This window comes from Patella vulgata, chromosome 7 (genome assembly GCF_932274485.2).
Source record: "Patella vulgata chromosome 7, xgPatVulg1.2, whole genome shotgun sequence".
Classification (NCBI taxonomy): domain Eukaryota; kingdom Metazoa; phylum Mollusca; class Gastropoda; family Patellidae; genus Patella; species Patella vulgata.
Genome location: NC_065885.2, coordinates 19314371 through 19328376, shown reverse-complemented (window position 1 = coordinate 19328376; position 14006 = coordinate 19314371). Strand labels below are relative to the sequence as shown.

The 14006-nt window shown below is 37.0% G+C and overlaps 1 protein-coding gene across 1 annotated transcript; it reads left to right on the top strand.

The window, feature by feature from the left end:
* The first annotated feature begins 3838 nt into the window (after window positions 1–3838).
* Window positions 3839–12773, top strand: LOC126828060 (endoglucanase E-4-like). Its single transcript, XM_056102545.1, has 12 exons — window positions 3839–3865; window positions 4384–4577; window positions 4998–5211; window positions 5493–5666; window positions 6926–7110; window positions 7642–7801; window positions 8039–8150; window positions 8488–8638; window positions 9750–9894; window positions 10354–10519; window positions 11294–11484; window positions 12653–12773. Exons 2-12 carry the CDS (start codon window positions 4395–4397, stop codon window positions 12712–12714), a joined length of 1743 nt encoding a protein of 580 aa, XP_055958520.1. The 5' UTR covers window positions 3839–3865; window positions 4384–4394; the 3' UTR covers window positions 12715–12773.
* The last annotated feature ends 1233 nt before the right edge of the window (window positions 12774–14006 follow it).

Below are 14006 nucleotides of genomic sequence, written 5' to 3'. Positions count from 1 at the left end.
AGACTATAGTTTTAAGATCAATCAAAGGATTAACAGTCTGCCGGCTAAGTGGGAACACACCACTGTGACATGTGTTATTCCATTTCATTTACTGATTGCCATTGAAACGAGTAGAATACATCCACAGGCAGTTAATTGAAGTGATCGGATTAACGGTAATCCCGACAAACATCACATAAAAAGCATGTACTGTAACTAACATTGCGTTATGATTTCATGTTGTACTCCGTTCCTATAGGTCTATTTTCTGGTGAATTAGGGAAGGGGTGAGGAAATGTTTAGACCTTCTGTCTTATTATGTGTAAGTGATTGCGGTTTGGATCCTGGATTTGGATTTGACAAGGCACAGGGTCACCTGTTTAACCACGTGGATTTTCTCTGATCCTCTCTCTGGACTACAACTATTGTGGCCATTGACAATCCTGTAATGTTTTAAAGAAACCCTCCTGTGTACAAACTGTGTGATTTGATGATATATTTCGACTAAAACATATTCAAACTAATTAATCTGCCACAAATCCCTCTCAAAACTTTGTATTCGGGAAGAGATACCCCAAGCTAAAAAAAAATCTATTTTAGAGCCATGTTTGTCACTTAATTTGATTAGGGGAGGGTCCATTTTCAGAATGTATTTGTCATTACTTACTGTCCATTTACCATACATATTGCGGCCTAAGTAAATTCTTGAATTATTTTCTGCCAACTTCTTATTCGCCGTTTAATTGCAGATTCTGTTATACGTTTACACCCCTCAATGTTCTCACATCCGCCTAACCATTCGATCAAAAAATAACAAAACCGTCCCCAAAGTCAAGCTGGCAGACATTAAGCGGTCAGGTTGCCAGCTAGTGATACCCTGACATGTTTGCCCAGCGCTTGCCCCATGGGTGTTTTCCTAGTAAGATTTGGCGTCTATAATTTTGAAATATACCATACTTGCCATACTTTTATTGGAAATAACCACCCGATAAATTCTGTCGTGAGAATGTATCTTTAAACGATTAGGATTATTTTATGGTAGATTTTTTTTGTACAATAAATATTTTAATATAAAATCAGCGACCACGATATCCTTTTGTTTTTTGTATTGTTGTATACAGACATGGGTCAAATACCGACTAAGTACAGATTAGCGATGATTGATTGCATTCTAGATCTTCGATCTGTTCCTTACTGCAGGTCAATGGACGATTTAGATACAGTTTAATTCAATTGTTTATTGTTACGTTGTTGACAACGTGAAAAACAATAGGGACAATTATTTTCTCTACAAAAATATATTAGTTATCTGTAAAGATCTTTGTCTGGTCGAATAACAGTATTTTAATTTATTTTCTGGTATCAAGTCACCGATTTCATAATAAATAAAGTTGCTGACTACATCTATAAATACACTGGTTATTTTGGTATTAAGTTAGTGACCATGTGCATAAATAAACTAGGTCCACAAATAGTCTGTATATTTGTTATAAACTCAAAGATGTTTACCATAAAAAAACTGGGTATTTGTTATAACCCAAGGGAGCATTAATGCTTGCTTGCCTGATAACTGATTTAGGGGTTAACCTCCGCTTCCAACGAGGGGGGTATCACAGACAAACCTGCCAGAAGAGCCAACCACCGTAGAGTAGGGGAGGGAAGACGAAAAAGAAATATGGGCCGTCATGTGAGTTTTCTGTCAAGAATTACACCAATACTGATCCTGGAAATGTAATTACACCCGTGATACCTCAAGTACCAACTAACAAACCAACAGTTTAAAGAGCAGAGGTTTAGAAGCATCAGTCAGCAGTAACTACGAGTAACACATTTTCTGTTACTCCAAACGGTGCTATAGTCTGTAGCCACTATTGTATCCTTCCCTAGGCAACCGATGGTGTCGTTCAACATAACCCTGTAGCCTAAATGTCGGACACATAATCACTGAAAGTGATTAACGGCATTATTTAGTATAATATGAGTACACTGAAAATCAAAACTATATACATTGACGGATTGAATTTTGTGATTTAAGACATACATAATCATAAAGTAAATGAGACTGAATTGGAGCAATCTGGTTAAAACACAGATCCTATTTCGTTTCGTTTTTATAGTTCAAAATTTCGTTTTACTTGTTTTTACCACACTTGGATCTGGAAGAGTTGTTATTTAGTGGAAGAGTTGTTATTTAACTCGTGTTCTGAATGGTGTCAGTGATAAGCCCAATGAAACGGTCGGTTACGGCGAGCTTTAGGTGTGTTTTTCACGGAACTGTGGGTAATCCACTAGTCACATCAATGCTAATTGGTTAATCAAATGTCTGCCGTCAAAAGGGTTATAAGTCGGTCTTTTGACCCCTGACGTGACCTATCGCTATAACTTGTCAGATCTTCATGTAGTGTAGGCCATCGAAAGTATAAAAAAACGAAAGGAAATATAGATCTGTATTGGAATTGGAGAAACTTGTATCAATTTGTCTACCATCCTCGTCGAAAAGTCGCATAGTAACGAATTCAGAAATAGTTTATCTCGCGTTTGCGCTGTAGAATTATGCGTAACAGATGACAGATTGTACCGGACACACGACAGATAACAATTACACTTCGAGGCCAAGACCACCTATTTCATAACCCAGTTTGGCAACCAAGGCCAGTGAAACGCGTGATTGGCAGTTTAATGACCCATACTATGAGAATGGTGTAGTATTTATGTTAAAATATAAGGTAATAATTTAACACAACATAGTAATAGTAAATTCCGGATACGTAAGTCAAGGATTAATGTCACGAGTCTCCTACATATTGGGTTGAGCACTAGATAACAGTTCCATTGGATAACACAACATAGTAATAGTAAATTCCGGATACGTAAGTCAAGGATTAATGTCACGAGTCTCCTACATATTTGGTTGAGCACTAGATAAAAGTTCCATTGGATGACCCAGATATTCTAATTTACATTTGAAAATATGGCGGCCATTCTCAGTCCCTCAGAACATTCGGTCGCCCATCGTGGGCCCCGTGTTAACTCATTCGATAAGGCCCATTTTACACCAATTCGATTTGCCAATGACCTTGGTGTCTCTGATAAATATATATGAGTGACACGATGCTTCTTCACAACGGTATAGACATGACGAAGTTTCAAAATATGTTGAAGATGATTACAAAATCTACGTTCACATGAACCTGTCACATGACATCGCTCGCAAAAATAAGTAAAGTAACAAGTGGCATCAGCTCTTTTTTTAAAATATGAAATTAAATAAAATGGCGTTTAACGTCGACCGTCCTACTTTTCTGCAACGACTGGTACACTGCAACAAGCGCCATTTTGGCTGGATAGTGGCGCTACGGCCGACTCTTATATCAAATTTCAACTTCCAAGGGATCTTTTACCTGCACGCTAATATGTATATAGGGGGCCTTTTCGCCAACACCCCCACCCCCAATCACACCCGAGCGACAATATGCTGTTTCTTGCCAGTCCCTCTGTACAGCAACACTGACAAGGGGGAACCGCGCTGGAAAATCCCGATTAGTTTTCCTGGCCAACACTGTCATCGAACATTTTAGAGAGCCAACGGATTATTCAATGAGCCACAGTCCCCGTAATTATACCAATCGCAGCCCTAATCAAACTCTTACTCATACTTTAATGTGTTTGGAACACCTAATACGACTTCTTATAGCTTAATGACGACTACACGGATGATAGCACATTTCGTAGTACTTTAGTTTCGTATGATTATCTTATCTGTTGTTTGGTAGCACAGATTGTATGGGACACACGCCAGATAACGCATGGACGTGTGTATATCACAACAAAACCCAACAAATTTCATAAATCAGTTTGGCCGCACAGAGAGATATATTGGTAACAGGTAGGTTGATGGTCTATAGTAAGTTTGGGTAACATTGTCAATATTTGATTATTAAAAATGTAAGCAATTACCTCAGGAAAGGCGATTCAGCTCCCCAGGTGACGTTGACTAATAGTTTCCGGTCCTATACATTTTAAAATAACTCCATAATAACAACAAGTTGTTTTTTTTAAAACAAGAATTGTAATGCTGCTATTTATTTTGTATTTGGTACAATATTTAATAATGAAATTGACGATTGCAGATCATTGGGTTATTGTTACAAAAATGGAAATACACGCTACAGACTTTATCATCGTTGTTTCACATATTCTGACCCAGTTAATATTTAAGTTTAAAGTATACATGGCCGTATGAGGACTGATATTTTAAAATGAGATAAACATTCTAGAACATTCGGTTTCACTCCAATATTAGCGGACAAAAATTCTGATCTTATTTTTACAAAGTGATAATGCTCCTTTAACACTGCTTGTATTTTAATAAAAAAAATATTTTAGTTTATTTCTTAATTCTAGGCATCTTTGTTATGTTGGTTTTCTTACTTCTATTGGTAACGTCAAGTTGCCTCGGAGGTGACGTCACGACCAAATTTACAGTTCAAAAACATTGGCGTAACAACTTTGAAGGTTCTTTTTGCTTCCACCTTACTTCAGACATAGTTGGATTTGAAATCTTCGTCTCATTTGATAGCGGTGTAAAGAGTCTGCGGGTACCATTTTTATTTATATTATTGACAGGTTTTAGTTACAATTTGCAACATTTATGTCGTATTCATGCACGGTTTCTCCATAGTTGCTGAATAGTTTGAGATTTCCATGCAATGCCAATGAAATGGAGGTTCTACTATTTCTCCATCTGGCCTAGTGAGGACTGGAATACGCCATTTCTTATTCAAACTGTCAAGGTCTCGTTTACGTGCACGCAATTTCAAGACACCCCCCCCCCCCCCCGGCCCTTGTTCAGGACCCTCCGCCCTGCACCCGAGTAACTTTCTCGGCCAAAACCCGATAGATCCCTGGACTTCTGGGTTAGCGATCCAGACGTGCTCACTTCTAATCCCTTCATTCTACACTCCTATAAAAAGGATTTATTTCGTCAAATCGCCAAATGACATAATATATTATTTTAGCAATTCGAGTGTGAATGGTTAGGGAAACACCCTGATTGTGCGTCCAAGATAACTTTGGTGAATAAAGTATCAAGAGCACTTCATAAAAAAGGAGAAGATCTGTGCATCCGATTCCTTGGAGAACTTTGTGGTGACGGTACACCTTCTGGATCAGCTACTCTGAAAGATTTAACAGTTGATCATCAAAAGGTCCCCGCTGTTCCTCACATAAGTGGTAAGACTCAAATTGTATTTTAAAAAAATGAAAATGTCAATGTTTAGAAACCAGTACTCCATAAATATTTACCTGGGACTATTGCTACATTTGCTTATTTGTCCAAAGGTTCCACTGTACACGTGCTGGCTGTTCATGGACACAGTCTTAAGATATAGGTATATCTTACAGTTTACTAAAACGGTCTTCTACAAACCCCAACAAAATTAAATGTGTCCAGTTGGTATAAACTATCATTTCATGGAAATCTGTATATCTGATTGCATACCCGTGCTTTACAGGTTTACAATCCACTAAATACAATTATGCCGAAGTTCTGGAAAAGTCAATCCTGTTTTATGAGGCCCAGAGATCGGGTAAACTTCCAAAAAATAACAGAATACCATGGAGGGCTGATTCAGCTCTGGGTGATAAGGGAGATGCTGGAGAAGATTTGACCGGTGGATGGTACGATGGTAAGTTTCTTGTTCAATTCTTGGTTTAATTCATTTGTGTTTTTACTATTATTTAATGCGTTATACTTTTGTCCTAATAGGTGGGAGATACACAGTGGCTAAGTGAGTAAGATGCTGTCTTGCTAGCCTGGAGAACACGGATTCGATCCCGGTGTTGGCCGAGAAAATTCATCGGGATTTTCCGGCGATATTCCCCCTTGTCAGCGATACAGGACGGAGGGCAGCTGTCTAATCGTTCGGATGGGACGATAAACCGAGGTCCCGTGTCCACAATGGCGTGAACGTAAAAGATGCCTTGACTGTAGGAATTCGATATAAGAGTAGGCCGTAGCATCGCTGTCCGTGCAAAATGTCCCTACAACAGTACACTGTATGGCATAGAGCCGTCTTCATTAGCTTAATCGGAGCAGAACAGTAGGACGTTAAACCACATTTTTATTTCATTTTATGTCCTAATAGGTGGCTTTAATTGCCACTTACTATATATCGTGCAGTTTACCTGTACGTACAATGATTGTCTACCTACAACCCACAGTTGTATATTAGCAAGGAATTAATATTTACATCGTTTAAACGTTGTTACATTTAATATTTAATAGCTCAATTTTAGAGATTTTATCAGTGATGTGAGTAAGAAAATAAAACGATAGTAATTGGCAACATACAATACTTTATTTCGATCACACAAATCAAATACAATTCTATGAATAAAATAAGGTAGATCATTGTAAAGTACTTAGCCGTTATTGAATATTTAGTACCGGATTTAACTTGATACCAACAACAGTAAATTGAGTCGTCACAAAACCATTTTAAATTAACATTCATTGAAGGATATCATTCTTTAAGCTTAAAGGACGTATGGTTCTATTTTTTGGAAGCTTGAAAAAGACAAAAATGGTTCTAAAAGCATATATTAATGTAATATGAATGTATTTAAAGCGATTTATGTTACAATTTTTGAAAAAAAATATTATAATTTTTAATCAATTATGTTCGGTGAAATATGTGAACACGTTTTTAAAAATTATTATTTTACTTCCACATTGTGTTGTAGGATATGTTTTTGTTTTGTTCATTAGAAAATGACACTCGAAACCAAAGGGTACTGATTATAAAATGTTAATTGTGTCTTGAATATTGGATATTAGGATCCTATAGTTTTACGGCAAGATAACAACATCAGTATTGATTGGAATTGATCAAAACTATATTCTAATTTGTGTTTTTAATTTCGAATATTATCGCCTTTTCCTCAGCTGGAGATAACGTAAAGTTTAATTTTCCTATGGCTTGGAGTACAACCGTTTTGACCTGGGGTTTGATCCAATGGAAAGATGCCTATGAGAAATCAGGACAATTGGACTACATGTATGATTCTATCAGATGGCCCATGGATTATCTTATGAAATGTCACAGCAAAACTAATGAATTATACGTTCAGGTAAGTTATAATTTAACCCACTGTCTATTCCAGGCGACACTACGATTCGATAAATACTTGCTATTTCTTCGATTTTTAATTAAAATGGCTAAAACCGAACGACCTACCTGGAATTGTCACCCCTTTGATTTCGAAATATGTGAAATTTACAAGAGAAAAATGTATTTTATCGAACTTATAGCTCGACGAAGAATGCAATGGGGTGACAATTCTATGTATGTCGTTCAGTTTTAATCATTTTAATTAAAATGTAGAAATAGCAAGCAATGGTCGAGACGTAGTGTCGCCTGGAACAGAGTATTGGGATAAAGTGCAAGGACGATCCATTGAGAAAAGCGCCACCAATCACGTCGATTTTATTTATAAACTCCGTAACGCTCAATCCATGAATAAAGTGTATGTGTTTGGTTTCGAACTCCTATATCCCCAGATGATAATTATTGCGCTAGATACAGGGTGCCAATATATTTTCTTTTGATTGTCAGTCTAATGTTGTACATTCTTTAATTGATTCCCCTGATTTGTGTTAAGGTGGGTGATGGAAACATTGATCACAGCTCATGGACAAGTCCAGAACGAATGACCAGTCAGAGACCCGCATTTAAGATCGACACATCGCATGGTGGAGCTGATGTTGCCATGGAAACAGCAGCTGCCTTGGCTGCCGGTTCGATTGTTTTCAAGACAAAAGGTTTGTATTAATTAAAAAAATATCTCGATAAGAAAAGTTAATTGATTCAATCCCCCCCCCCACCCCCCCACCCCAAAAAATAAAAAAAATAATAAATCTCTCAAACGAGTTGTGCACCTAATTATTTTTTTCAGAATTTAGATCTGAAGAAGGGTCTGCAGTTTCTGATACTGTCTAATAATTATAAGCTACATATGTGGCAGCCATCAGAATTTAGACACATTTTATTTATTACAGATGCCGCTTATTCTCACAAACTGCTAACACAAGCTAAATCAATTTATGATTTTGCTAGAAAGACTAATGATCGGTATAGTGTTACTGTACATGCAGCTGCTAAATTTTACAAGTAAGAGCCCAGTATATTCTTTATAATGTTAAGAGCACTGGTCTAAAGTAATCTGTGCAGTTATATCTGCGTTTAAGCTAAAATACTAACATAATAGTCCTATTATTCTACACAAGTATTGTGCTCTGAGGGTAATTTTGACCTACCTCGGGTTTCCGTGCCATCTGAACGACGAGACATTGTTCCTTGCCAGAAAGTAAATTTTATGTCCACTATCTTATGGATATAATTGATTAAATACATTATGCCAGCTTATTTAGTGATGGTCGATGACGCAAATTGTTTTCATCGTTGGAAACATTGTCTTTTTAATTTAGATGTGTTTTCTATTTAACAGATCTAGCAACGTATCGGATGAATTAGGTTGGGGAGCTGTATGGATGTATAAAGCTACTGGGGATAAATCTTATATTGCTGAAGCTGAGAAACACCACGATTCTGGTGCAGCTTGGGGATTCTCATGGGATGAGAAAACAGCAGGACTTAATGTAAGTGTCGAGTATGGGTTTTATTAGAATGAGTAATTTGTACTTAGTTTTAGTTTCCTATTTGAACAAGTATGGGCGTCCCATACACGTATCCACGCTAATAATTCATAATAACCCCATTTTCATTACCCGTTTTCTGTGAACAGAACGATGTTGGTGTATAGATTTGTCGTGTTTTTATATGCATATGTGGTATGGTTTAAATATATGGCGTAGTTGTTGTGTGTTGAATCTAGATGTTGTATGAATATAACAGTTTTGTGTTGCATCTAGATGCTGTATGAAAACGACGCGTAGCAGTTTAGGGTTGAATCTAGATACTATATGAATATAACGAGTAGCTGTTGTGTGTTGAAATTTAGATGATGTTTGAATACATCACGTAGTTGTTTTGTGTTGAATCTAGAAGCTGTATGAATGATTTATAGCATAGTTGAATCTAGATGTTGTATAAATATAACGCATAGCTGTTTTGTCTTGTATCTAGATATTGTATAAATATAACGCCTAGCTGTTTTGTATTGAATCTAGATGTTGTATAAATATAACGCATGGCTGTTTTGTCTTGTATCTAGATATTGTATAACTATAACGCATAGCTGTTTTGTCTTGTATCTAGATGTTGTATAAATATAACGCATGACTGTTTTGTCTTGTATCTAGATGTATAAATATAACGCATAGCTATTTTGTCTTGTATCTAGATGTTGTATAAATATAACGCATAGCTGTTTTGTCTTGTATCTAGATGTTGTATTAATATAAAGCATAGTTGTTTTGTCTTGTATCTAGATGTTAGAAGTTTGCATGATGAACCTCACATGGGATATCTTTGTCTGGGAAATTAAATAATGAACCAATTATATGACTGACATAAAATCTATGTTGATTATAGCATTCCTGTTTGGCCACAATTCTGATTTAAAAAAAAATCAATCCATAACCAGACATCGATTAATGCGACTCTCGTATCAGCTACTACTGAAATTCATTGTCCAAATATCAATAATCACATACATAATTTTGCTTGGCAATTTTTTCTTCACGGACCCCTTTGACTTCTCCGGCCAATGTTCATATAATTATATAATATGTTGTCTCTGATATTTAGATGCTGCTATATGAAATAACAAAGAAGGATATGTATAAACAAGATATTATCGCTACCATGAAAGCCTGGATGCCCGGTGGACATCTCCCGTACTCACCCAAATGTCTGGCTTTTAGACTAACCTGGGGAGCTTTAAGATATTCTGGTAAGGTGCTCAAAAAAAACAATTGTCAAAAAATTGGAGTAGTTGTAGGGTATGAGTAGGCCGGCCGTTTTCCTCACAACATTTAACAAGAACCCCGGTTTGTAGACATTGTCATCTCTATCTCTCTACTACCCCCCCACCCCCCGCGCCCAATCCCCAACTTAGATGTCTAACTCGTAACCCACACAAAATTTAGTTTATATATTGATTAACTTTCAAAATAAACAACTGTCAAAAATTGGTGTACATGTAGTTGTACATAGCGTAGATCGTCAATTTTCTGCACATTGCCTAACAAGAACCCCAGTTTGTAGACATTGCCAACCCTCTCTATCTCCTAATAACTCCGACCCTTATCATCCTCCCCAACCTTAGATGTCTAATTCGTCTCTCCCCTCCCCCCCAACAAATTCTAGTTTATAATTTGATTAACTTAGCTTGTATTGATTTTAATTGTAGCTAATACTGCCTTGATTGCTCTGATGGCTGCTGATCATGGAATCAATCCGGAACCTTACAGAAAATGGGCGATGAGTCAGATTCACTATGCTCTTGGTGACGCGGGTCGAAGTTATGTTGTTGGTTTCGGTAAAAATCCACCAACACAACCACATCACAGAGCAAGGTAAATATTTTACAGTCAAAATATGTTCTTCTGATTTAGCACATTTTATCCCTACTACATTGCACAAGTATTATAATTTCAGACTCTTCGTATATTTTTATGAACACCACTAAACTTAACTTTATAATCAAAGAGCGATGGATTATAACCCTGGTCTCAAGGGTATAAGTTGTCTCCCTCTACCTTTAACGACTGGAATAATTCCTAAATTAGGCTGATCAAAGGGAAAACAGTATTATTAGGTTATCTCCCTTTACCTTTAACGACTTGAATGATTCCTAAATTCGGCTGACCAAAGGAGAAACAGTATTAAATAATTAAAACTTGTTTAATTACATATACCATTCTACTAGCAGCCATTTACACGTTATTCAATGACACAAGAATTAGTAGCACTACTCGATTCTCGAATACTTGTCTGTAAATATGGCGCCTAATTCATCACTGGACGTCTGGATTCAAATCTCGACCTGGCTCGGGAAGAACCTTCTCACGTTTATCAAGAATAGCACAAGATGGCCGTTTGTTGTTTTTGTTCGGATAGGACATTCCCGTTACTTAAATAGCCATTTTGCTATAATTAAGCTATAAGAACCTTAATATTTATACATCGCTTACATATATTATTAATACTCCGTTTCGTGTTATTGGTTTTCTATTGTTAAGTTTTCGCGTTAATGACTGCACCTCTAGATACTATACACCTTTGATTTTAACATTCATTATTTTTAATATTGATCTTTTATATAATTAAAATTTATTTTTTTACTTCAGTTCATGTCCTATGTTACCAGCACCATGTGGATCAGATGCCCAACGTAATCCTGGACCCAACCCACATACACTTTACGGAGCTTTAGTCGGAGGTCCCGGTAAAAATGATGATTATGTTGATGAAAGAAAGGATTACACTAAGAATGAAGTTGCTTGTGATTACAATGCCGGTTTCCAGAGTGCTGTAGCAGGTGAGTAAATAACATAAATAATCTTATCGCAATACTTCGGCCAATTTAATTCTGTCCACTCTGCACTTCTTCGAATTTCAAATGTCGAGGGAACAAGAGGTTATAACAGAGTTCTCCATTTCCCCCCCGAAAGGCGGAATAGATCCAAATGATATGAAGCGTGGTAAATTGCACTAAGTAGTTAGATCATCATGTAGTGTAGGCTAAACACATTTAAAACATGAAAGAGGAACAATTACTAGATCATTTCTGAATTAACATATGGTGTAATTTGTTTCAATAATTCACTTGCTTGTATGCTGGGGTCTTATAAATTGCTGGAAACCAGAGTTCCCGGAGAAAACCCAAACAGTCATATACTACAAGGCTCGAATTGACAACAGATCTTGGACCGCTTGGTCATTCCTCAGCCAACCGGAATAAAATAGATATCAAATTTAATTAGACTGCTAAATTTACCCGTCCGCAATGCGGCTTCGCGACGCTATATATTCCAGACAATCAAACAGCGGTAAACGATCCTAGGGTTCAGACTTAGCGCGTCAGCACAATAATACTAAGCTATTACCCCCCGCCCCCCACAAGATCAAATCCCCACCCAGCGGTGCCACAGAACAGTAGTAAGCCACAAGCTATTCCTCACCCAACCGAAGGCGGGGGGTGGGGGGTGGGGGGTGGGGGGTGGATGGCCCAATGGTAAGCACGTGCGCGCTGTATCATAAGGCCTGTCATTGAGTCAACTGGCGTGGTTTCGAATCCCCGGTTGCACGTGACGTGAGTAGGGTCGCCTGTCCAACCTCGTGGGTTTTCTCCGAGTCCTCCGGTTTCCTCCCACTGCTAAACACAGCAAACTAATTATTGAAATAAAAATTAAAAACCATATGCTTGTCCCGAAATGACCTTGTTTGTGTCGAGTGGGCGTTAAACCCCATTTCTCTCTCTCTTTCTCTCTCTCTCACCCAACCGAATAGAAATAAATATCAAATTAGATTGTTAACAATGTATGCTGTATTTTGAAAATTATATTGCTATCAATGTGTGATGTATTTTTTAAAATTAAACGAGATTGCTAAAAAAGTATGCTGTATTTTTAAAATGTAATTGGAATGCTACCAATATATGCTCCATTGTTAAAAATGTATTTTTCCTCTTTGTTCTTTTCTCTCAGGTCTACTTCACCTGTCCATAAAGCACCAGCTACCATCAGAATACCACAGTATATGTAAATAATATATAATGCCGTAAAATAGCGGATGCAAACCAAATCAATAAAACATTATTTTACTTTCGGTTTTTACGTTTATTTTTGTTTAATATGTCTGACAAGATGTAGCATGTTTGTAAATTCCCCAGCTTCTCTTTAATTATTAAAACCGATTTAAAATCTACCCAAGACCAAAGGTAGAGTTTAGCATAGTTACCCATGCCTTATCTCACACAACTATAAATCGCTTATCACATGTTGGTCGCGAAAGTTCCCCGGAATTTACCAGTGGTGCAAGACGGAGGCCTGGCGAGGAACAGCGTATAGTCGTTCGGATGGGACGAAAGAAAGAGATCCCGTGTACACCCTGAAGCGCACGTGAAAGAACTTTTGGCAGTTGGAATCAGTCCGTCTTCAATATTCCAGTCGGTACAGAAATGTAGGACGCTAAACCTAGTTTATATACGCATTCATGTATTGGTTACCGCTTTGTTAAAAACAAGCTTGACGTGGACCTGGGATTTTAATATAACCAAGCTAAACATGCATTATGTAAGATCTAAATCTGCCTATTACAGTTCTTTCATTTGGTTTCAAATTCTATATAAAATGTTATTTAGGTTAGGCATTTATTAAAATAACAAGCCTTAATCCACTCTCTAGACCACCGGATGACCGGGAATTAATGTAGTAAAATACAATTTAATAATTTAATTCAAAAATGGATTATTCTAGACAGTCTCGACTGACAAGTGCCTTTTCTGCGATAATAAACAATCTACCCTACTCTTCAAAGGCTGATAACTTCGCTCAGAATAAAGTAATCTGAATGACAATTCAATATATTCTTTATCTAATTCTTTACATAATGCACCTTCAACTAGGTTTTGGTCACAGGGATGATAGTAAATGGATATGTATATTGGCAGGGTTGCTCCGTATGACTAGCCCACCAATCATATCAACAACAAACTTTCAAAAATAGGTACTACTAAAACGAAATTCCAAACAAAATCTTCAAACAGTTTCTTATGCTTCCGACTCTCTCCCACTCGTTAATTAGTACAGTTTTCATCAGAAAGGCCGTGAAAATAATGACTCAGTTCTCCCGATGTTAATAATATCGAGGCATATTTAACAAATGAAACTATATTACTTAATACTAAAATCATTTTCAAATCATTGACACGCCAATCCCAACCCACCAAACCAGTTGACTAGTTCGAAATTACATCCTTATTTTAATGAAGTACACACCGCAACACAGTAGTTTATCTACTAATATTACCTTCACTACCAATGCAAATATGCCCCCATG